The 24985-nt window shown below is 42.8% G+C and overlaps 2 protein-coding genes across 13 annotated transcripts in view; both read left to right on the forward strand.

Annotated features, from left to right (window-relative positions):
• The first annotated feature begins 1013 nt into the window (after nucleotides 1-1013).
• Nucleotides 1014-15671, forward strand: LOC311106294 (polymerase delta-interacting protein 2-like). Of its 12 annotated transcripts, none has more exons than XM_084148586.1 (11): nucleotides 1014-1157; nucleotides 9702-9783; nucleotides 10139-10236; nucleotides 10343-10460; nucleotides 10576-10651; nucleotides 10947-11054; nucleotides 12771-12916; nucleotides 13287-13313; nucleotides 13487-13612; nucleotides 13896-13975; nucleotides 14416-15661. In XM_084148586.1, the coding sequence occupies exons 1-11, from the start codon at nucleotides 1072-1074 to the stop codon at nucleotides 14528-14530; spliced, it is 1062 nt and encodes a 353-aa protein (XP_084004712.1). In that variant the 5' UTR covers nucleotides 1014-1071; the 3' UTR covers nucleotides 14531-15661. The 12 variants fall into 12 exon arrangements, with proteins under 12 accessions (XP_084004712.1, XP_084004716.1, XP_084004719.1 ...); XM_084148590.1 differs by lacking the exon at nucleotides 1014-1157 and adding an exon at nucleotides 4606-4862 and having other exon boundaries at nucleotides 9708-9783; nucleotides 10361-10460; nucleotides 14416-15671; XM_084148593.1 differs by lacking the exon at nucleotides 1014-1157 and adding an exon at nucleotides 4606-4862 and having other exon boundaries at nucleotides 13487-13619.
• Nucleotides 15672-18287: 2616 nt separating this feature from the next.
• Nucleotides 18288-24985, forward strand: part of LOC311106044 (leucine-rich repeat-containing protein 75A-like) — a gene marked incomplete at both ends in the record, with an annotated part of 23582 nt that continues 16884 nt past the window's right edge. The window contains 2 exons of the mRNA XM_084148323.1: nucleotides 18288-18542; nucleotides 24568-24705. Coding sequence (XP_084004449.1) covers nucleotides 18288-18542; nucleotides 24568-24705 — 393 coding nt within the window. The remainder of the gene's footprint in view (nucleotides 18543-24567; nucleotides 24706-24985) is intronic.

Consider the following 24985-nt stretch of genomic DNA (forward strand, 5'->3'; position numbering starts at 1 on the left):
TAGGAATGTAGTGGAGTAAAAGTAAAAGTTGTCAAAAATATACTACTTAAGTAGTACTTTAAAGTATTTTTACTTAAGTACTTTACACCACTGCCAGTTTGTCCCACTGACGTATGTGTTTCGATTAGCATTCAAACCACATTTAATATTTTCCTCATTGATCATGAAAAACAGACAATAATGACAAAGATGATGGTAGCAAACGCATGAGCAATCAACATTAATCCAGCTAACATAAGGCTAACTAGCTAGTATGCAGGGTTGTCACTAGTTACCACAGCCACAAAGTCATAAACCCCGCCGATTTCTACAAATTATATTATTAGAATGTGATTTTAAATCTAACCTTAACCCTAACCACACTGCTAACCTTATGCCTAACCTTAACCTTAAATTAATTTTAAGTTTTCATGAATAGCCAATTTTGACTTTGTGTTTGTGCTATCTAGTGGAAACCAGTATAGTATGCAGCTGCCTGTCAGTATGCAGCTGGCTAGCTAACAACATAACTGCCTCTCCTCCACCTGTGAATCAACGAGGGTGAACAACAAGTTTCAAGTTTTAATGTTACGTGTACAAGTACAGTGAAATGCCTTTCTTGCAAGTTCAAACCCAACAATGCCGTATTCTATATCAATGTAGTACTAAAAATAGCATAAGGTAGAACAGAAACACAAGAAAAATAAATAAAAAATAAGATGAACACGAGAAAGTTAGAAGCTATGATACAGGGTCAGTTCCAATACCACATTTACAATGTGCAGGGATACTGGAGTTCCTTGGCGTACACATCACTAACAAACTTAAATGGTCCACCCACGCAGACAGTGTGGTGAAGAAGGCGCAACAGAGCCTCTTCAACCTCAGGAGGCTGAATAAATTTGTCTTGGCACCTAAAACCCTCACAAACTTTTACAGATGCACAATTGAGAGCATCCTGTCGGGCTGTATCACCGCCTGGTACGGCAACTGCACCGCCCGCAACCGCAGGGCTCTCCACAGGGTGGTGTGGTCTGCCGAACGCATTACCGGGGGCAAACTACCCGCCCTCCAGGACACCTACAGCACCCGATGTCACAGGAAGGCCAAAAAGATTATCAAGGACATCAACCACCCGAGCCACTGCCTGTTCACCCCGCTATCATCCAGAAGGCAAGGTCAGTACAGGTGCATCAAAGCTGGGACAGAGAGAATGAAAAACCAGCACACTAGAGGCTGCTGCTGCCTATTGAAATCACTGGCCACTTTAAGAAATGGAACACTAGTCACTTTAATAATGTTTACATATCTTGCATTACTCATCTCATATGTATATACTGTATTCTATAATATTCTACTGTATCTTAGTCCATGCCGCTCTGTCATTGCTTGTCCATATATGTATATATTCTTACATTCCATTCCTTACTTAGATTTGTGTGTATTGGGTATATGTTGTGAAATTGTTAGATGTTACTTGTTAGATATTACTGCACTGTCGGAGCTAGAAGCACAAGCATTTCGCTACACCCGCAATAACATCTGCTAAAAACGTGTATTTGACAAATAACATTTGATTTGATTTGGAGTGATAGAGGTAGATACAGTGCATTCGGAAAGTATTCAGACCCCTTGACTTTTTCCAATAAAATTGAAGTTACAGCCTTATTCTAAAATGGATTCAATAGTTTTTTCCCCTCATCAATCTACACACAATACCCAATAATGACAAAGCAAAAACAGGCTTTTTGAAATTTTTGCAAATGTATTAAAAATAAAAAACGTAAATATCACATTTACGTAAGTATTCAGACCCTTTACTCAGTACTTTGTTGAGGCACCTTTGGCAGCGATTACAGCCTCGAGTCTTCTTGGATATGACGCTACAAGCTTTGCACACCTGGTTCTCCCATTCTTCTCTGCAGATCCTCTCAAGCTCTGTCAGGTTGTATGGGAAGCGTCGCTGCACAGCTATTTCCAGGTCTCTCCAGAGATGTTCAATCGGCTTCAAGTCCAGGCTCTGGCTGGGCCAGTCAAGTCTTAGAGTCGTTGTCCTGTTGGAAGTTGAACCTTCACTCCAGTCTGAAATTTCCCTAGATCCTGACTAGTCTCCCAGTCCCTGCCGCTGAAAAACATCCCCACAGCATGATGCTGCCACCACCATGCTTCACCGTAGGCATGGTGCCAGGTTTTCTCCAGACGTGACACTTGGCATTCAGGCCAAAGAGTTCAATCTTGGTTTCATCAGACCAGAGAATCTTGTTTCTTATGGTCTGAGAGTCCTTTAGGTGCCTTTTGGCAAACTCCAAGTCGGCGGTCAGGATCTGAGGAGTGACTTCCGTCTGGCCACTCTACCATAAAGGCCTGATTGGTGGAGTTCTGCAGAGATGGTTGTCCTTCTGGAAGGTTCTCCCATCTCCACAGAGGAACTCTGGAGCTCTGTCAGAGTGACCATCGGGTTCTTGGTCACCTCCCTAACCAAGGCCCTTCCCCCCGATTGCTCAGTTTGGCCGGGCGGCCAGGTCTAGGAAGAGTCTTTGTGGTTCCAAACATCTTCCATTTAAGAATGATGGAGGCAACTGTGTTCTTGGGGACCTTCAATGCTGCAGAACGTTTTTGGTACCCTTCCCCAGGTCTGTGCCTCGACACAATCCTGTCTTGGAGTTCTACGGACAATTCCGTCGACCTCATGGCTTGTTTTTTTGCTCTGACGTGCACTGTCAACTGTGGGACCTTATATAGACAGGTGTGTGCCTTTCCAAATCATGTCCAATCAATTGAATTTACCACAGGTGAACTCCAATCAAGTTGTAGAAACATCTCAAGGAAGACTGAAACAGGATGCACCTGAGCTCAATTTCGAGTCTCATAGCAAAGGGTCTGAATACTTATGTAAATAAGGTATTTCTGTTTTTAAGTTTTTGTAAATTTGCAAAATTTTCTACTAACCTGTTTTCATTTTGTCAATATTGGGTATTGTGTGTAGATTGATGAGGAAAATATATAATTTAATCAATTTTAGAATAAGGCTGTAACGTAACCAATTGTGGAAAAAGTTAAGTCTGAATACTTTCCGAATGCACTGTATGTATAGGAGTAACGTGACTAGGCATCATGATAAACAGTAGCAGCAGCGTAAATTAAGATTCTATGTGAGTGTGTGTGCTTGTGTGTAGAGTCAGTACAAATGTGTGTGCATGTTATGTGTGTGTTTGAGTGTCAGTGTGTGTGAGTGTGTAGAGTCCTTTGAGTGTGTAGAGTCCTGTGAGTGTGCTTAGAGACAGGGCAAAATTTAAAATAAATACAAGGGTCAACTCAGATAGTCTGTGTAGCCATTTTGTTAGCTATTTAGCAGTCTTATGGCATGGGGATAGAAGCTTTTCAGGAGCCTATTGGTGTCAGAATTGATGCACCGGTACCGCTTGCCGTGCGGAAGCAGAGAGAACAGTCTATGGCTTGGGTGGCTGGATTCTTTAACAATTTTTGTTAAAGCTAGCAAAGCAAACAACTTCATACAGTTGAACAAAAAATGTATGCAAAAAAAAACAAATATGTTTTATTGTCACATACAGCGGATAGGTGCAGTGAAATATAACATGAGTCTTTTTACCTGTGTATGAATGAATGATTCACAGCAAAAGACTGAAAGTAAAACTGTATTCTCACTCGGCATTAACTTTTTTTCTGACTTTCTTGACTGAGAGCTGTGTCGTCGATGGCACCAGGTGAATTCAAGGCAACACATTATTGAAAGCTGTAGCTTCATTTTGCATGTTGTCCATGATGAAAATATGAGTAATCCAAAGATCTGTCATTATTCAAATATCCACACAGTAATGTTAGCTAGCTAGCTAGTAGCCTAGGGCAGGATGTGTTTTTGACAGAAGAAGCCCCTCTCTCATTATAGAGTAGGAGGGTACATATGCAATTACCAGATGAATAGGCAAAAACAAGATGAACGGTCATTGGTCCATTATAATCAGATCGCCGTGTGACGTAATGTGTCGACCAAAAACTCCATCCCATTCAAACAGGCTGAATTTTTTTTTTTTTTAAAGCAGCTCTTACACAAAACGCGTATTATCATAATTTTCACAATTTCAGAGTTTTATTTTGACCTCATAGTACATTTTGGTCAAAATAACGCTCTGAAATTGTGTGTGACTGCACTGGGCCTTTAAATGGAGACACTTTGAACACTTGTAAATTGCAACAGAGTCCCTGATGCTAAGATTAAACTTTTTAGGCCCAGTGCATTCAAAAACGTGATATTGTTGTGTTATATATATATATCCACACTATAAGGTTGGCATAATATTGTGAAATTGTGAAAAGTATGATAATGCCCTTTCAGTGGTGGGCTGTTGCGGTGGGGTGGAGTTTTTGTCTGCCTGGTGACATCAATAGACCAATAAGAAAGAGATTTCCAAACCTCTGCCAAAAACAGCTCGTTTTCAGTTTTCCCCTCCCCACTCAGAACTCCCAGACAGTCCTAGCTAAATTCTTGCTTGAGAATTTTCTCTTTGCTAGGAATATTTGTGTTTATTTTTGATCATTTTCATTGAAAACAATCATAGTAAGGTACTTTATTGTTACCCAGAAATGATTTGATATTGACATAACAGCTGACCTTTAAATCAGCTTTAAAATTCGCACGCTTTTATACGTCAGCCTCGGCGTGCATGTGCAGAAGTAGGAAAGATGGCTGCTTGTGCAATACGACGAGGCTTTCTGACTACTGTCAGTAAATACAAGAAGAAACACACACATAGAATATTGAGTATTATTGAAGGGAGTAGTGGACTTCAGGTGAAGAGACCCTGGTTACCGTGTTTAGCATGTCGATTGCCCAACATTCAGCAGACGAGGTTCATATCGTCACGGTAAGGGCTACCTTCTAAGCGAATGTGTCCTAGCTAGCTAGCTGTCTAGCTAACGTGAGTTAGCAAGTTAACCAGTTTGTCCACTGTCTTTAATGCTGCCCAATGATGCATCATTGATGCTGCCATGCCTCCACTACTTTAGCTGCCACCGCTAACTATAAGATTGACAGCCAGCTAAGATAGATATAGCTACCTGGCTGAACTTACAAGCAGTGAACTTCAGTTCTCTCCCTAAATATATCTCTCTAGCTAGCTAATGTAGGAAAATAAATGCTCTGTAAATTAAATTAACATTGATTGCGCAACACTTGGCAAGAAGTCAGCTTGGAAAGTAACTTGCAGAGCTGAACTTGCAGAAACAGGAAGGTGCTAGCTATATGATTGGCAAATGTTTTGCATAGAGCTACAATGATTTGTACATTGCACGAGCTCCTGTTGTCAGACAAATCAATTCGTTTTTAGTAAATTCCAACTTACATATCAAATTCTCAGTTTGTGTCATATCAAACAGTGTCATATGTTGGCACTTTGATGCACTTGGTAACACACACACAGCTTATAGATAGACCTTAACTTGCAAGCAGAGCTGTGCATATTTTCAGTTTTCATAACTAGACTCAGAGACAGTTTCTATCTACAAGCCATCAGACTGCTGAACACTTGAACTGGACTGACCACCTGCTCTGATTCTCTGAACCTTAGCACACATTCACTCACTCATGCACACACACACCCACACAGACATACACATATACTGTACATTCATGCTACACTCACATCACGACTGCTGCTACCAGACTCTCTTATTATACTGCTCAATTTATACACTTGGTCGAAATTTTCAAACATCTTTTTCCATATAGACACATCCTATGTGTTTTAATCAAATCAACGATATGCACTGAGCTTGTCTGGTGCTTTAAGCACACAGTTTGATGAAATAATTAAGACACACAAATGGCTAGAGGGAGTCCGACTGCAATTGATTTGATTGTGCCGGGCCGGGCTCAGTCTGCGCTGTGTGATTAACACCCGTTGTTGCTCTCTCCTCCCTGCTGCAGCGACCACCACATAACATCAACAGTGTTTATCACGCTGTCCATGTTGCTGAAGATGCAACATACTTACAGCCAATTCTGAAAAGTTCTGTTACCGAAATCCCTCATTTGTTTAGGAAAAACATTCCCTATTTCCTCAAAAGCAAAGAATTAAAACAGCCGAATTTGTGAAGTTGTTTATCCGACATGTTATGGTTGTGTGAGGCTTGGTGCTCACCGAATAAGTAGACTATTAAACAAACAGGCAACAGAGACAGGATCTGTCTTATTTCTGTATATATGGATGATTTATAGAGTCAGGCACATTTGACTTTAGACTGTTGGTTATAGACCTAATTAAGTTGGAGTTTCTTCTCCTCACTTTTCTTAGACAATTAAGGCAAGGGCTGTTTTCTCATCTCCTAACTCCACTGCTGCCTCCGCCGCATTGTTCTCAACACTAATATGCTGGTTAACTTTGCTTTTATGCACATAGCAACATGGTCTAGGAAAAGGTGCCAATTCAACAGCGCACTGATGTGTTTCAGAACCACGGACAGTGACCGCTATCCAATGCGGGAGAAAGCGCATTTGTTATAAAATAATATTTGCACCATTGTTCTTACGTAATATAACCATATACAATTTCACTAGCAAGTCTTAGATTGATGGACTGTGTCATCCCCACGGCCTCAACAATGGATCAGTCCACTCAGACAGGTGTCTTGTACACCATGATTTCTTTTTTTCTTTTATATATTTTTGCTACTGCTCGACTAAAGAAATCTCGGTCGACCAACAGCCTATCGACCAGCAAACAATCGACCAGTCTACTAAATGGGGTCAGCCCTAGCTGCAAGCCTGGTTGTTTTCAGGTTGAGGTCAAAGTGGGAGTGTAGTAGAGATCTTCTCGGCTCCAGACCCGATTGGACCTGAGTGACAAAATTAAGTTTATCAGCCCAGATGCTCTTCTGGTTAACGAATAGGTCTTTATATGTTGGCTAGGCCTTCTATAAGTCAATAAATGCACTTTATTAGCATAAAATACATATGCTATACAGAGCTGTAGTCGGGTCCACTCGGGTCTATCAGCTGTAGTTCCATAGACCCGAGACCCGTTGACAATCAGAGGACCTGACCAGGAAAAGTTTGAATTTTGGACCCGGCCCCGCTCAGGTTTCAGGTATTCGGGTTCGGGTGGACCCGTGAAGACCTCTAGAGTGTAGACCTACATGGACACTAAGCCACTTATCTAGAAAAAGTGACATTGGAACACTAGTAGAAAGTAGGCAACATATCTGGCCTATATTAGCTAGTTCACTTTTTGTCTATGAGTGGAAGAACGTAGAGAGCTTTGGGCCTATCGACAAAGCCTGATCTGCTGTAGATATTGCTGTTCTCTTTCTCTCTTATTTTGGTTATGATGAAATCTCCATGAAATTAGGAAACGTTAGCGATCTGACCCTCCATTTTATGTATTTGTTATGGTATTTCACCAGCCTGGTTTTGCTTTCTTGTCAGCGACGGTATTATAATCCAAGGGACAACCTCTGCCAATAATCGCCAACACAGGTGATGAACACACAAGCCGATATTATAACTGCGATCGATAAAAGACAGTACTGTGCAGCCGTCTTCATCGACCTGGCCAAGGCTTTCGACTCTGTCAATCACCGCATTCTTATTGGCAGACTAAATAGCCTTGGTTTCTCAAATGACTGCCTCGCCTGGTTCACCAACTACTTCTACTTCTCAGATAGAGTTCAATGTGTCAAATCGGAGGGCCTGTTGTCTGGACCTCTGGCAGTCTCTATGGGGGTGACACAGGGTTCAATTCTCGGGCCGACTCTATTCTCTGTGTATATCAATGATGTCGCTCTTGCTTCTGGTGACTCTCAGATCCACCTCTACGCAGACAACACCATTTTGTATACATCTGGCCCTTCATTGGACACTGTGTTAACAAACCTCCAAACGAGCTTCAATGCCATACAACACTCCTTCCGTAGCCTCCAACTGCTCTTAAACGCTAGTAAAACTAAATGCATGCTCTTCAATCGAACACTGCTTGCGCCCGCCCGCCCGACTAGAATCACTACTCTCGGCGGGTCTGACTTAGAATATGTGGACAACTACAAATACCTAGGTGTCTGGTTAGACCGTAAACTCTCCTTCCAGACTCACATTAAGCATCTCCAATCCAAAGTTAAATCTAGATTGGGCTTCCTATTTCGCAACAAAGCCTCCTTCACTCATGCTGCCAAACATGCCATCATAAAACGGATTATCCTACAGATCCTTGACTTCGGCGATGTCATTTACAAAATAGCCTCCAACACTCTACTTAGCAAATTGGATGTAGTCTATCACAGTGCCATCCGTTTTGTCACCAAAGCCCCATATACTACCCACCATTGTGACCTGTGTGCTCTCGTTGGCTGGCCCTCACTACATATTCGTCGCCAAACCCACTGGCTCCAGGTCATCTATAAATCACTGCTAGGCAAATCCCCACCTTATCTTAGCTCATTGGTCACCATAGCAACACCCACCCGTAGTATGCGCTCCAGCAGGTATATCTCACTGGTTATCCCCAAAGCCAACACCTCCTTTGGCTGCCATTCCTTCCAGTTCTCTGCTGCCAATGACTGGAACGAACTGCAAAATTCTCTGAAGCTGGAGACTCTTATCTCCCTCACTAACTTTAAGCATCAGTTGGCAGAGCAGCTTACCGATCACTGCACCTGTACACAGCCCATCTGTAATTAGCCCACCCAACTACCTCATCCCCAAATTGTTATTTATTTTGCTCATTTGCACCCCAGTATCTCTATTTGCACATCATCTTCTGCACATCTATCACGCCAGTGTTAATACTCAATTGTAATTATTTTGCACTATGGCCTATTTATTGCCTTACCTCCATAACTTACTACATTTGCACACACTGTATATAGGTTTTCTATTGTGTTATTGACTGTACGTTTTGTTTATCCCATATGTAACTCTGTGTTGTTGTTTTTATCGCACTGCTTTGATTTATCTTGGCCAGGTCGCAGTTGTAAATGAGAACTTGTTCTCAACTGGCTTACCTGGTTAAATAAAGGTGAAATAATCATCTCTTCCACCTCCATATCATCTGACAATAATATGGATATCTAGAGGCAATACTAAATCCCCCATCTATATCACCCCCCCCCCCCCCCCCATGTTTTGAAGAATAGATCATCAAAGTATGAGTGACTTGAACACAGCCAGCTGCTGTTTACAATACCTTGTTGATATAATAGAGTGAAGGGTAAAGCCAAAGGGAGGGACAGAGATTAGACTTGTTATTTATGTTTGTTGAACTTTGATAATTCGAGGTGTTTTATTCAATCCTGTCTGATTTGTGATTGAGATTAAGCTTTAGTCGAGGGGGATGACTATGAGATGACCTGTTCCTGTCATCTCTGTGCTCATGTTGTGTATTGTATGTACTAGCCTCCATTTCCAATCTGCTACAACACATGTGAGACTAATGTAGGCCTACAGTGTGATGTAGAGGTCTTCTTGGGTCCAAAAGGTTGGACCCGAGGACAATCAGACCTAGACCCGACCCATACCCTAACAGGTACGAGTCTAGACCAGACCCGATTGGACCCGAGTGACAAAATGTATGTTTATCAGCCAAGTTGCTCTTCTGGTTAACAAGTAGGGTCTGGGTCGGCTCTCAGGTATTCAGGTTCGCTTGGACCCGTGAAGACCTCTAGTGTGATGTGATTTTGTTCCAGTTTGTCATAGTGTGGCCTGTGTTTGGCAGGAACAGGCCAGAGGGGAAGGTTCTGGAGACGGTGGGAGTGTTTGAGGCGCTGAAGCAGCATGGCAAATATGAAACAGGCCAGGTAAGAGAGCCAGTGCCATGCTGTTTACCCACCCAGACCACAAATATTGGTCCTGTCTTTCCCTCATAATCATCATATTTTTCCTCACTGTCATATGCCTAAACATTAAGGGGCGGCTTGATTCCTAGACACAGATTAAGCCTAATCCTGGAATAAAAATAGATTTTTAATTGAGCTTGCTTTTTAGTCCAGGACTAGTCATAATCTGTGTCTGGGAAACCGGTCCTAGATGAATGGTGGTCCTGTACAATAAACCCAGGCCTATGTCGTCGTCCAGTGTATGCATACTGTAGTTGCCCTTGTCACAAAGGTATTTTCAACCTCAAGTCTATGTTTCTCCATGTTCTCTCCTCAGCTCTTCCTTCATAGTGTGTTTGGCTACAGAGGGATTGTGTTGTTCCCCTGGCACGCCCGTATCTATGACAGAGATGTCATTCCTCCCGTGTCTGACAGGTGCGTATCACATCTCCCACCGGTAGGGCCAGGAGTTTTTTCTTTTCTTAGATGTGTGTTTTTGTTTTTGATTTGAATGGGTGATTTGTCAGATATTTTTTAACAGCCATGTTCCGTCTCCCAGCAAGCCAGAGCCTCCTGGTTCACATGGGTCAAAGGAGGTGAAGGGGAAAACTCATACCTACTACCAGGTCCTCATCGACACACGGGACTGTCCTCACATAGTACGTTACCTCTGAACACTACCAATACAATGCCATTGTTCTTACTGGCTAGGCCTAAATGATGACATATACCAGACTGCTAGTCTTCTAGTTGTTTCTCCTGTTGTGTTGACAGTCTCAGAGGTCTCAGACAGAAGCAGTGACGTTCCTGGCGAACCATGACGACAGCAGAGCCCTCTATGCCATCCCAGGTAAACACATTATCTGCTGCTCCCTATGTAGTAAATGGCTACATGCTTTGATTTCTTTTCAAACAGGACAATTGGCTAGCAGAGTTGTTAAAATAATCGTTTATTTTCATTCCCGCACCACCCACAAAAATGCTTTGAGTTCTTATCAGCAAATGGCACTGTCAGTGTGTATGAATAATCTTGGCTGCCACGTGATTTTGTATAACTACCCTAGTTACTTCCTTGTACTACTTCTGTCCCAGCCAGCCTCCTGACTGACTGACGTTCTGCCTGGCTGTCATTGTGTGTGTTTCAGGTCTGGACTATGTGAGTCATGAGGACATCCTGCCCTACAACTCCACAGAGCAGGTCCCCATCCAGCACGAATTGTTTGAGCGCTTCCTCATGTTCAACCCTGACAAAAGTAAGCGCCAGCCGCTCGCTGCTTTCCAGTTTCCATTGTACAGCATAGTATACACTGAGTGTACAAAACATTAAGGACACCTTCCTAATATTGAGTTGCACCCCCCTTTGCCCTCAGAACAGCCCCTATTCGTCGGGGCATGGACTCTACAAGGTGTCGAAAGCGTTCCACAGGGATGCTGGCACATGTTGACTCCAATGATTCCCACAGTTGTGTCAAGTTGGCTGGATGTCCTTTGGGTGGTGGACCGTTCTTGATACACATGGAAAACTGTTGAGCGTGAAAAATCCAGCAGCGTTGCAGTTCTTGACACAAACCAGTGCGCCTGGCATCTACTACCATACTGCGTTCAAAGGCACATAAGTCTTTTGTCTTGCCCATTCACCCTCTGAATGGCACACATACACTACCGGTCGAAAGTTTTAGAACCCCTACTCATTCAAGGGTTTTTCTTTATTTTTACTATTTTCTACATTGTAGAATAATAGTGAAGACATCAAAACTATGAAATAACACATATGGAATCATTTAGTAACCAAAAAAGTGTTAAACAAATCAAAATAGCCACCCTTTGCCTTGAAGACAGCTTTGCACACTCTTGGCATTCTCTCAACCAGCTTCACCTGTAATGTAATTTATTTGGGCTGCAGTTTCTAAGTCTGGTAACTCTAATGAACTTATGCTCTGCAGCTTTGGTAACTCTGGGTCTTTCATTCCTGTGGCGGTCCTCATGAGAGCAGGTTTCATCGTAGCGCTTGATGGTTTTTGTGACTGCACTTGAAGAAACTTTAAAAGTTCTTGAAATATTTAGTATTGACTGACCTTCATGTCTTAAAGTAATGATGAACTGTTGTTTTGTATTTGCTTATTTTAGCTGTTCTTGCCATAATATGCACTTGGTCTTTTACCAAATAGGGCTATCTTCTGTATACCCCCTCTACGTTGTCACAACACAACAGATTGGCTCAAATGCGTTAAGAAGGAAAGAAATTCCACAAATTAACTTTTAAGAAGGCACACCTGTTTATTGAAATGCATTCCAGGTGACTACCTCATGAAGCTGGTTGAGAGAATGCCAAGAGCGAGCAAAGCTCTCATCAAGGCAAAGGGTGGCTATTTGAAGAATCTCAAATATAAAATATGTTTTGATTTGTTTAACACTTTTTTTGGTTACTACATGATTCCATATGTGTTATTTCATAGTTTTGATGTCGTCACTATTATTATACAATGTAGAAAATAGTAAAAATAAAGAAAAACCCTTGAATGAGTAGGTGTTCTAAAACTTTTGACTGGTATTGTACACAATCCATGTCTCAATTGTCTCAAGGCTTAAAAATCCTTCTTTAACCTGTCTCTTCCACTTCATCTACACTGATTTTGAAGTGGATTTAGCAAGTGACCTCAATAAGGGGTCATAGCTTTCACCTTGATTCACCTGGTCAGTCTATGTCATGGAAAGAGCAGGTGTCCTTAATGTTTTCTACAATCGGTGTACATTTCCAGTTATTTTTTGGAACATTCACGAATTCCAACTTCTTCCACTTAAAAAACATTCAGTAGTACTATAAAGTATTCAACATTCAATGTTTTTTTTTACATTCACAGGTACTGTAAAGTATACAATATATCCAGTTATTTTGTGAGCATTCACAAGTGTGTAATGTGTGTATGTATATGTTACGACTGTTTAAACTGAGTGTTGTGTGTGTCCAGCCACCCCAGCTCCCCCGTTCAGTGCGAGGGACACTCTGAAGGCATGGCAGGAGAAGAACCATCCCTGGCTGGAGCTGTCCGACGTACACAGAGAGACGACGGAGAACATCAGGGTTACCGTCATCCCCTTCTACATGGGCATGAGGGTAAGGATGATGTCGCTGTTGGGACTGAGGCTCTTTCTCAATCTGTCCTCTCCTTGCCGCTTCTTTTTATTGCACTGATCTGAAAGAACTGGCCAGGTGAAAGCCAGCGTAATGCGCATCCACCATATCCGTTTTTTTCTATCCGTGCAGATGAAGGGGAGGACAGGTTTTTAAGACATTGAGAGAAAGCCTCTGTTTTAATTATGTCAGTTCCTATCAAATCAATATTATACTGGGTAGTATGAGCTCTTTCCATAACTCACCCCTTTCAATAATGTTCTGCTCGTCACTGAGTCCTCCCACTCTGTCGTGTGATTCTTATGATCTTGAATCTGCGCATGAAGAATAAATAAAGTATTTTCTTTCTCAGGATGCTCAAAATTCTCATGTGTACTGGGTAAGTAGCATTTACTTTTTACAATTCCCTGAAAAAGGACAAATAATTTGAACTTTTACCAATTTATGATGTAGGCCTCGTATATCCAGTCAAGGACACAAATGTAGACTGTAAGAACAGCAACATAATGTGGACCAAACGCTGATGCTGATGTGTGTGTGTGTGTGTGTCAGTGGCGGTACTGCATCCGCCTGGAGAACATGGGCAGTGAGGTGGTGCAACTGAGGGAGAGACACTGGAGGATTTTCAGCCTGTCAGGCACCCTGGAGACGGTCCGAGGCCGGGGGGTCGTAGGCCGGGTCAATAGTACAACCACCACCACACAATGGAATTACAAACTCTCAATGGCTGTGTCTGAAAACATTACTAGCTGCCAAAATACTTGCTTCCTCTGTCCTTGTTTCCTCAATTCCTCTCCAAGCTCATTGGATGAGAGGATCTAAGGTCCCTTCCTCGGGCAACCTCCTCCAATGAGCTTTGAGGGAACAAGGACGGAGGAAGCATGTATTTGACACAGCCACTCATACAGTATGTTACCTCCACGACTGAGTAGAGGCCATAACCAATGGTTTTTATCCCCAGGAGCCAGTGTTGTCCAAAGAGCAGCCAGCCTTCCAGTACAGCAGCCATGTTTCCCTTCAAGCACCCAGTGGACACATGTGGTAAGTACTTCCCAGCTTACCTTTGGCTTCTACACACAGTAACATGACAATGGAACTGCATTATTAACATTAATTAAGAATATTGCTGTGGTAAACGTCTTACTGTAGGTCATAGAAGCAGCACACACAGCAGTTACCTGAAATGCAGGTTTATGGATGTTCTGGTCTGAGAATGACTTATTAAACTGGTTTTGCTATTTGAACCTGGTCCTTGCGGTAAACATAAACTGGGGAAACATGAAATATATACCATGCAATTGGAATTGATGTTTGAGTGAATCTTGCACAGATTTACAGGCAAGTAAACAAACAATCTAAAACACAGGAGTAAACGCAAGAGTAACTCAAGCTTTTCAAAATCTAAAATAAATAACATCAACCTTTCTCACATTTAGTACAGAGGTGTGATGGTCAAGATTCTAATGATGCTCTCTGTACAGGGGGACGTTCCGCATCGAGCGGACGGACGGCTCCCACTTTGACGTGCGCATTCCCCCGTTCTCCCTGGAGAGTAACAAGGATGAGAAGGTACCTCCTGCTGGCTACACCCTCTGAGGCAACGCAGCAGCACCATGTCCCTCAGCGCAGTCTGACAGCCAAGCCATCCTTAGGAACGGATCAAAACCCTTCCTCTGCTACTTTTCCTTGTTGAGATTTTAAGAAACGTATTTAATCGAGCACATTGAAATGAGATGTTCAATGAAAAGGGACAAAAAATATCCTCCCAACACTATTGTGGCTAATGACAACTTTAGCTTTTTAGTGGAAAGGAGAAGGACAAGCGATCGGTCACCGAGGTTGTTGATTGAGATCGTTCTGCAGAGGCAGAATGGCTCGGTGAGCACTGATGGTATTTGCTTTTATTATTATGATGATGAGTGGGAATAAATCATGCCAATTGTTTCTCAGCCATAGTAGCTTGACCCAGAGGTAGACGTCTAAAGCGAAATAGTAGCCCTACTCTTTAACAGAGACCTCAGTCAGTCAAGTCTAGACCTCATGTTCCTCTGATGTATAGTGTTCTGCAAATTCCTCTGAGTGTTGTTTGGCTTGACTGTTACTTCTTTGAGCCTCTGTGATGGGGCTTGTGGTGAAACATGACGAAAAGGGAAAGAAAACCTTGTGCATGTCTCAAATGGCACCCTATTCCCTATTAAGTGCACGGGCCCTGGTCAAAAGTAGTGCACTGTATAGGGAATAGGTTGCCGGTTGGGATGTAGCCCTTGAATGTAGTAAGAAAGTGAATACAGGAGGAATCAGTGAGCTAAGGATGTCATAGTGACCCACATTGATGTTACCAACTGTAGATTTGTCTCATGTGAGGGCCGGGTTCAGGAGGGTGCAATGTTCTGTTTCAGATAGAAATGTCATGCATAGAGCAGACATGGTTCTTCATTCTACATGACAGAGAATCATGTCTGTTCCACACAATGTATTTATATCTGAACATTTCATATTGTTGCGCCCTACTGAATTCGACCATTGTGTGTTGGTGAGGGAGGTGTCTGGGAGACTGACTGGCTGTTATGCTGCTCGAGTCTGTAGTATCCATCCCTTGAGTCAGTTCTGTGGGTTGAAGTCTCAAACTTTGATTTTGCCTTGTTAAAGGAGGAAACTAACTTTTTGGTAGGTGATTTGAAATGACTGTCTCTAATGGTTGAATGATGTTCTGTAAAATAAAGTTGTAAAAATAATTAAAGAAATGGTCAGATAGTCACTGTATCAATCAGCAAATGGACAGTTAGTCTACCCCAGGGTTTCTCAAACTTGGTCCTCGGGACCCCAAGGGGCGCACGTTTTGGTTTTTGCCCTAGCACTACACAGCTGATTCAAATAATCAACTAATCATCAAGCTTTGAACATTTGAATCAGCTGTGTAGTGTTAGGGCAAAAACCAAAGCGTGCACCCCTTGGGGTCCCAAGGACCGAGTTTGGGAAACGCTGTTCTACCTTATCCTTGCAGGAGAGTGGGGCATTTGGCTGACGCTGAGAAATTGAGCTGTGTGCACTCAGCTTATTAGGACAGCACAAGGTCATACGTTTCTCCCCTCTTGCTGTTCATCTAGAAACCTCATGTCAGAAAGAAATCCAGTTCCTTAGTAACCACAGGCAATCACTCAGATTTGAGTTTTTGAAGCCATCATGGGTCGACACTATGAAACTTCATTTAATAGTTTCTAATGCATTTGAGTAGGGCAACCAGCTCAGCTGACATATAGCACATACTGTTTCTATACGTGTAGTTCCTTCCAAGGGAAGGTTAGAGTATACAGATGGTGAATATTATTAGATTTTGCTGAACAGTTATCACGATCACTGAGAGCACACTGCTAGACCAAACCCCTACAAACATGCCCCCATCTTTCCTGTTGAATCTCTGACCTGTGATTAGGTTCTTGCTGTGCATCTTGTAATCATATGATTTGTGTGGTCCCTTTTTATTATTGAACATGAAATGAAAATGTTATTTGATGGCATATTGAATATAATTTTTACTCCCATTTCAAATCTAACTGATGACAGTGGTAGCCTATCGGCTGCCGGGATTTCTATTCATTTTAAATCAGAGAAATAGGCAACTTACATATTTAGAGAGATAATACTATACTATACTAAAGTGTTCTATAGTTTAATACTACACTATAATGCTATAAAACAATACTATGGCCCTAAAATAAAAAAGATATAGTATGTAATTCCACGCAGCCAACACCAGAGGTCAATATAATGCAGTACAATGATTTGCACTTCACATAAACAGACCAATGCTGAGATTTATGTCATTTGAAATACTGCAATTACGAGACTAAAAGTTGCTGTTGAAGTCGTCTTTGCAATGTGCTTATTGTACAAGCCAACGTCATAATGTTATCTATTTATTTGCATGTCATAGTACTGAGTGTGTTATTCAAAGTTATTGTAGGCACTATACTACCTCTAAATTTGCCTAACCCATACCCAGACACCGTTAAGAAAAAAAGGCAAAGATATCATGGATGTTGGCCTAGCTATAGTTGTTACAATATCCTCTTGGCAGGACGTCTTTGTAGTGGGGAGCAGCCTGCCCAACCCATCCCTCTTCAGTGCGAGGACTTGAGGAGAGAAGCGCTCACACGCACTGTACACACCGCGCCTGCTCCAGTCGGCTCCTCCGACAGTGCGCAGCCCATAATTCAGTCCCGACAAGAGACACCTTCAACCAGGTCCGGGACTCTACCCTAGGCTATTGCGGAGGCCTTTCTAACAGGACATGCCTCGAAGAGCGAATCATATAATATAGGAACAACGAATCCAATATCTTGCAAAGGAAAAGGTTGACATCACGTGAATGATTTGGAGCGGTGGAGGTGAATAAACAAACGGAGCAGATGTAAACATTACCATGCCCTGTCTCCATCGCCACCACCACATTCGTTTAGCTTCCTCTTCATTTTCCGCACAGACGCAGGATGCGTGGAATTATTGATTAAAAGGGAGGTGGAAGAGACATCCAATGTGGACGGGAGGAGAGGAGACACTCCTAACACTGACAGTCACATCAACTTAGTAGCGGCCCTTCAGATGATAGTCGTTTATATTTGAAGGACAGTAATTAAGTCGTCTCCAGGATAGCACGGGCCACTGTGAGCGAGTGCATCCGACCTGAGTTTGCTGGCGAAATGCGGGACTGCTGCTCGGAGGAATCATCCTGACTTGAGGGGCTTTTACCAGACGATTGTTATAACAGTGAATTCGTGAAAATTATTTCGGTGTCTAGAAGACGGCTATTCCTGAGGCTTTTTTTGCAACCTTTGTTTCATCGTTTGCTAAAGGACTCTGTGCAGAGAGAGCTGATCATATTTCACTTAGCTCTGACATTTTTATTCTAACAAAATTATGTGGAAAACATTTAAGTATTTATAGGCTATGTTCCTTGAATTGCATAACAAAAGTTTTGGGTTGAAGAGTGTAGGCCCTATGGGGTTGAGTGTGTGTCTGTGTTTACAGTAGGCACAAGTAGCAGCCAATTCGCTCAAGCTTATTATGTGAGTTAGACATTTTATTAAAATCTGAATGAATGTGTTGGAGGTTGTTTCCTCCACTGGTATTGCGCTCTAACAGCTGGACAGTGTACCATTCACTAGGGGACAGGTGTGTTGTCCAACTAGTCAGGTGGGGAATGAACCCAGAGGTCCTATCCACTTTAAGGCTTCTTGACTTTATGTGCAGGTTTTAATGTTTAGTGCAAAAACAAATATTTTTATGCAAGTCAGCCTTGCATGACTGCCTGGGGGAGCAAGTCATTTCTTACAGCATCTTCTAACATCCGAACATGGGCACCAAACAGACCAAAGGCGCTGGGGGCCAAGAGGCTGGGCCCAGCCCACAGCACGGGTGGAAACGGACCCCTACCAAGGAGAGGGGTGACATCTTCACCTCCTTCATGTTGAGGTCAGGGGACCGGCTGAGTCGTGGAGGGACCCCTCCGCCCTACCAGCGCCGCATAGGCATGATCCAGGAGATGATGCTGATGGCCAAGCAAGGCAAACAGGACAAGGCCACAGAGATGCTGCAGACACTCCGGCAGGTGTGTGTATATGTAAATGTGTGTGTGCGTGTGTTTGTACACCTGTATGCTCCTGTGTTCATGTGTGTGTGTTTGCCTGTGTGTGTGTGTATTAATGTGTGTGCACCATCTACTATGACCCCAAATCCGATATAAGTTCACTGCAAATCCTAGTCTGAGTCTAGATGACATCATCTCTGATAGAAGTCCTTCACTAGGCCAGGGAGACACAGATGGGAGGGAGGAGAGCTCCAGAGGACAGAGGAGGGCGGACTGATGCAGAGACAGGTAGAGAGGTGTGATCAACAGAAAGCTGGTCGTGCTTTCTCTCAATTAGGTTGTGATTAGCTCTACCACAGGAACACTGACACTGTGTGCATCTGCCCAAGCACACCTCGCTTTAAGGGACATATATAACTATAGTGACTGTCTGTCTGAGTGAGGAGAGGACGTGAATACTAAGGAAGACCAACTCAAACTACACCTCCATTCTATGTCACACCAGGGTCGTGTTCATTAGGCACGAAACTGAAGAAAATGGGAAGAAATGGGGAGGTGCTACCTGAACTTGTCCAATATGAAATGGTCGTTGTTGTCATTTTCCGTTGCACAATGTTATGAAATGTTTTGCTAGGGTGTGCCCTGATGAATACGACCCAGCATTCGAATACAGTTAAATGATCAAAGGATATTAGATCAACTTAGATGACAGATAGACATTTACACCAACAGCTATCTACAGTATCTGCTCTTGTTGCGATACCATAACAAGCCGAAGAGATGCATCCTGCAACTCTCCCGTGTTCCTCCCGTCCCACACCTCCTTTGCCCCTCTGTCCATGGTTTTTTTGAGAAAGCATAACTCATTCTGGGCTGTCATGTTGCTGAAACAGATGCCCAGAGGCTCGCCTTCACTGCTGATGCAATCAGAGGAGTGGCACAATTTATGGCCCCTCTGTGATGCCATTCAGCCTGGCTCGATCGGCCTGTGGGAGGATGGAAAGAGAGCAGGAAAGTAGGGAGAGAGAGGAGGAAAGAAGAGAGGGAGTGGAGGTAAGAGGGAGGGAGAGATAGTTTGAAGAAGAGTTACTCCTACTAATGTGCTTTTACCTCATAACATTTATCTCGAGACATAATTGAGAAAGAGAACTTCACTATGCATGCAACTTCGGGATGTGGTTTAGGCCCACATTAAGATCCAGATCCCACCAGACCTAAACACTTTATATTGAATATCGGACATGATTTCATCGATTGGTTCATCCCTTTTTTTGATATCACTCTCAAGGGTAATCGGTTTTCATTACTTCAACACTAGGTATAATTTGTTACGATCAAATTAGTCTCACGTAGACAGCCTGGCCGTCATATTGTCGCATTCCCTCTATACATTTTGAGCTTTGCAAAAATAGATGCCTGGAAATAGAGGCTGTGTTACAATCAATCCATCCATGTAGTATCCAATCTGAGAGGATGGAGGTTCCAGGTTGGAGACACCGGCTGTGTAAACTTAAATCTTAAGGGTTATCCTGTGGATCATAGTGGTGAGGCCAGACAATCCTCACCCCTTAAGGATGTCTGGTGCCCTCATTGAACGTGTCCCGCTTATAAATATCTTGGCATCTGGATTGACAAAAAGCTATCTTTCAAAAAGCATGTTGATGAGTTAGAAATTAATCATTAAAATAGTCTTCTTCTATATAAACAGGTCTTTCATTAAATAGCAGAAAACAAATAATTCAGTCAACATTCATTCCGGTTATTGACTATGACAATATAGTCTATATGAATGCAGCTGCCACTGTATTGAAGCCATTGGATGCAGTTTATCATAGCGTATTGCGCTTTATTACGGGCGATTGGTTCCGTACACATCATTGCATTTTGTATCAGAAAGTAGCCTGGCCCTCTTTGAAGTCTCTTAGACTGATGGATTGCGCTATTTTTGTCTATAAAGCCCTCTTGCATAAACTTCCACCATACCTTACCTCATTGTTAACCTTCACATGTATAAGTTACCAGACCCAGACTCAGGGATGGATAACCCGGAGATCCATTCCATCTCCACCGAGTTAAATAAATCTGCTTTTAGTTTTTTTGCACCTCATGTGGAATGATACCCACAATTCCTTAAAGTTGGTGGAGTTGGTGCCTCTAGGACAATTCAGGCGGATGTTACTGAACAATGTTTTTGTTTCATATTACTGTGTTTTGCTTTTTGTGTTTTGTTTGCTTTTTATGTATTGTGTAGTTGATGTTGAGTCTATGTAGATATGTATAGTGTAATTGTTGTTTATTGATGTGTTCATGCAGGGCTCATCTGTGAAAGAGACTCAGCATGACTCCCTGCTTAAATAAAAAAATCCCTGCTGGTTGTGGTTCTGAGATCAGAGCCTCTGTTTACAAAGCGTCTCAAAGTACGAGTGCTGATCTAGGATCAGTTTTGTATTTTCGACCAGACTGAATTAGATTATATGGACGGGGGGACCAGATCCCAGATCAGCACTCCTACTCTGAGACACTTTGTAAATTTAGGCACAGGCTGAGCTGAGATGAGGCCAGGGAGGGACACAGAGTATTATCATGTCATTATCAATCCTCTAGCTCTGGCTCTGCACTCTTAGAAAAAAGTGTTCCAAAACGGTTCTTCGGCTGTCCCCATAGGAGAACCCTTTTTGGTTCCAGGTAGAACTCTTTTGGGTTCCATGTAGAACCCTCTGTGGAAAGGTTTCTACATTGAACTCAAAAGGGTTCTACCTGGAACCAAAAAGGGTTATACCTGGAACCAAAAAGGGTTATTCTATGGGGACAGCTGAAGAACCCTTTTGGAACCCTTTTTTTTCCTAAGAGTGCAGAGGGTTCTCCTATGGGGACAGCCGAAAAACCCTTTTAGGTTCTAGATAGCACATTTTTTTCTAAGAGTGTGGCCCTCATTTTCAACACACACCTGCTACACTTAAGTGATAATGCCCGAGAAGCCGGTGTTTGGAGGATATATTGGCACGGGTGTTGTTAGGCCCAAGACGAAGTCAAGGGCTGGCTAACCGTGCCAATACATCCTCCAAACACCGGCTTCGAGGGCATTATCACTTTTATACAACGGGTTACCAACATATTCAAATAATGATTGACATATTTTCATAAAAAACATTATTCTGATGAATTTATTCATACTATTTCATCCTTCCATGAGATATAGTCCCGACACAAATCTAAGGTTGCTACCCAAGCCGGCTGGTCGTTCGTTCTATCAGTTCGGTTGCCAGAGATGCGACCAGGTCATGAAGTCTTTTTGTTCTGTATCTATGGACGCGACCCATTTGTTTGTTCTAAATGGTCTATTGCCATACTGGCTGGCAACGTTCTTATCTCTTGCTTGCTAGCTAGCCAACTACGGCTAACTTAGTCACGTCAAACAGTGCAGCCAGAATAACAACAAAGTAGCCGCATTTGCATTTGTTTAAGCTGTTTTCTAGTGACATTTATTTGGAGACATCCATAACAATGAGCTAATGATGCATGATTTCGCCTGGCATAGAAAATGTGCTCTCTCGTCAGGACACTGTTGTTCAGAGGAGCTAGCCAACAACACAGCTAACACAATCAATTCAAACTGAAGCTGGAAAGACTGCAAACTAGCTGAATTTTGTTTAGTTTGACCTGTTTTCTATTGATATTCCTTTGTATATATTCATAAAAATGATGTCAGCTGATTCATGATTTCGACTGGCTGAGAAAAGCTGTCTGTCTCGTCCCAACTTCCGACATGTTCATTACTATGGGACAGCTGGAGATCGAATTTCAATATGAAATAATTTTGCAAATGTCGGAGAGACAGACAGCAAGGTTTATACAAATCTCCGCAGTTGAAAAACAAATGCTAGTCTAAAAGAAATGGGAGATAATGTCTAGATGCTTTTTATAGTGGAGATCAAGTTTATAAATTGCCTGGCTGGGCTGATGAGACAGTGGATTGTGCAGTCAGATGGAACAGAGTAAATAGGCATTATAACGTCATAGCTTTAGCAGGTGGTAACTTGTGGAATAGTCACCGGCTGGAAAACGGTTTTAACCAATCAGCATCCAGGATTAGACCCACCCGTTGTATAATATAGTATAATCATCATGCCCTGAGTCCACACAGGTTGATTAGAAACTAAACTGTTAATTCTGATGCTGTTACTGTTTGTCCTGCTAATTAATTTGGGAGTAGAAGATGGAATGAGAGAAAGAGATGTAGAGGGAGAGAGACTTAGAGAGAGAGAGAGAGAAAGAGAGCGTGATGTGGCGGGTAGACAGAGAGTGCCTGTTCTTCGAAAAAGACGGAGAGACTGAGAGAAGCATCTCAGTTCACTGGCAACCAGGTGCACTCCGTTGTTGCCCGGATACCATGGAAATTCCCATTAAATGGGAATTGATTAATGAAGGGGCAGCTCTGTTAACACCTAATGTACCGAAAAACTCTTCATTTCTCCTCCTGAGTCCATTTGCAGGGTTTTTACATGGAGTCCACTGCTTTGATGTTGAATGTGGCTGATTGATGTGGGAGGAATACTTTAATGAAAGACAATTTATTGTCCTCACTTCCCCTGCTAACCCTCCCACTCACGCCACCATCACCACCATACAGTTCAAATCATTTTGCGACTTTAGTTGTCATAGTCATTAATTTTGAATAGAGGACGACTGACATCAAAAATGCATGGCCTTTTCTTTACTAGAGGGAATTGCTGCTCAAATGTCATATTTTTCTTTCTGTCCTTTCTCTCTCTCCACCTCAAAGTCTCATTCTGCCTTTGCCATGTTGTTTTTACCTTGGCTAGAACCATAGACTGCCCCCATCCACCACACCTTGCCCCTCTCCCCTCGCCAATTCGTGGCCAATCTGTAACTGCAGGTACCTAAATCTGCTGTGCCGAAGATAACACACAGAGATGGCAGATACATTTCCATTTAGGGGTTATCTATTTGCATAGCTGCGTGATGTCTTATCGCTCGCTCGGCGGGCACGGAGAGAATTGGCTCCCCTCATGTCCTGTGACTCATCCAGCTGTCATGGACGCATACGCACGCACACACACCCTCAAACGGCCGCATGCCACACAGTTGAAACGTTATTCTGGATGTGGCCTCAATGCTAGGGTAACTAACATAGCAAAGAAAGAGTCAATGTTGTGTTTGTCTTCAAACTGCTATAATGCACCTGTTGATATTTATGGAAGTCAACCACATGTGTAGGAGGGACTTGAGTTGTCTAAACGTCTGAAGTGGTTGGCCTCACAGAGAGGAGAATGCAGTTGAGGGGTGTCTGTGACTGTGTCAAGGCTCTGATTCTCATTCAGACACACACACACACACACACAGAGAGAGAGAGAGAGAGAGACTAAGTGAGGCTGCTTATCATCCAGAGCCAAGGGTTTGTTGACCCAGCGGCTAGCCTCTAAATAGCCTGCCATGGATTTAGCTTCAGGTAGAAACCTGTAGGAAATAGTCTGTTCATGTTTCGGGAGCCTAAGCAAATTCAAGGTCTTTGCATGAATTGACAAAGACTTCCTGCGCCTGAAGGAAAAGCTTCAAGGATGAATGAGTTGTTTTCAATTTCACAGTTGGGCTGCTGACATGCAGCAAGCACACTCACTTTCCTGGTGCCGAAATCTTAGTATTTGAGTCAACACTACTTGATCAGCAGGTTTAAGTGTTAAATTTGCTTAGCAGTGGTACATTTGTGAGTGTTTCCACGTTTGCTCATCCCACCTCTGAGTACAGGTCAATAAGGATGTGTGCTAGTTTCCTGTATGTTAGTCAGTCACTGTCACATAAACTAATGTAATATTGATATATTATGCAGGAGATTAATTCTGTGTATTATGTAGAGCCCAGAGGTTTTCCTGACAACGTGGTATAACCGGGAAAAACCCAGGGCCTGAGTTATAGGCTATAAGTAGGATGCAGAGTTTTTCCTGGTCTGGTCACATGGTTCGTGAAAACTCCAGGCCCTAATCTTGTAACATTGTTCTACATCTCTCCTGTATATCTCTCTGTGTAGGACCTGGGGATGGAGTCCACATCTCTGGATGATGTGCTGTACCGCTACGCCAGCTTCAGGAACCTGGTGGACCCTATCACCCACGACCTCATCATCAGCCTGGCCAGATACATCCAGTGTCCCCCCAAGACAGGCCCGGTAGGACACCTAACACTCCATACACACATGTTAACACACACATGCAAGTACACATATGCACACACAGACACACACGGACACATGCGTGGGCACGCACACACATATACACACACATATACACACACACACACACACACACACACGTAAAGTGCGTTGAGACCTAGTAAAAAGCACATGTAAAGGTAATTTATTATTACTCCATTATTACATGCTACTCACAGATCCCCCATCACAATATTACCTCTCAGCCTTACTTAATTCAGTGTGCTGATGCATGTCT

This window comes from Coregonus lavaretus (assembly GCF_964263955.1).
Source record: "Coregonus lavaretus genome assembly, chromosome: 30".
NCBI lineage: Eukaryota > Metazoa > Chordata > Actinopteri > Salmoniformes > Salmonidae > Coregonus > Coregonus lavaretus.

Bases quoted from the DNA above. Each gene is read 5' to 3' on its own strand.
- LOC311106294 (XM_084148584.1), top strand. From the start codon at position 4,681: ATGGCTGCTTGTGCAATACGACGAGGCTTTCTGACTACTGTCAGTAAA. The intron at 11,055-12,770 runs GTAAGCGCCAGC...GTGTGTGTCCAG, and splicing joins CATGTTCAACCCTGACAAAA to CCACCCCAGCTCCCCCGTTC. The intron at 13,613-13,895 runs GTCAATAGTACA...TTTTATCCCCAG, and splicing joins GCCGGGGGGTCGTAGGCCGG to GAGCCAGTGTTGTCCAAAGA.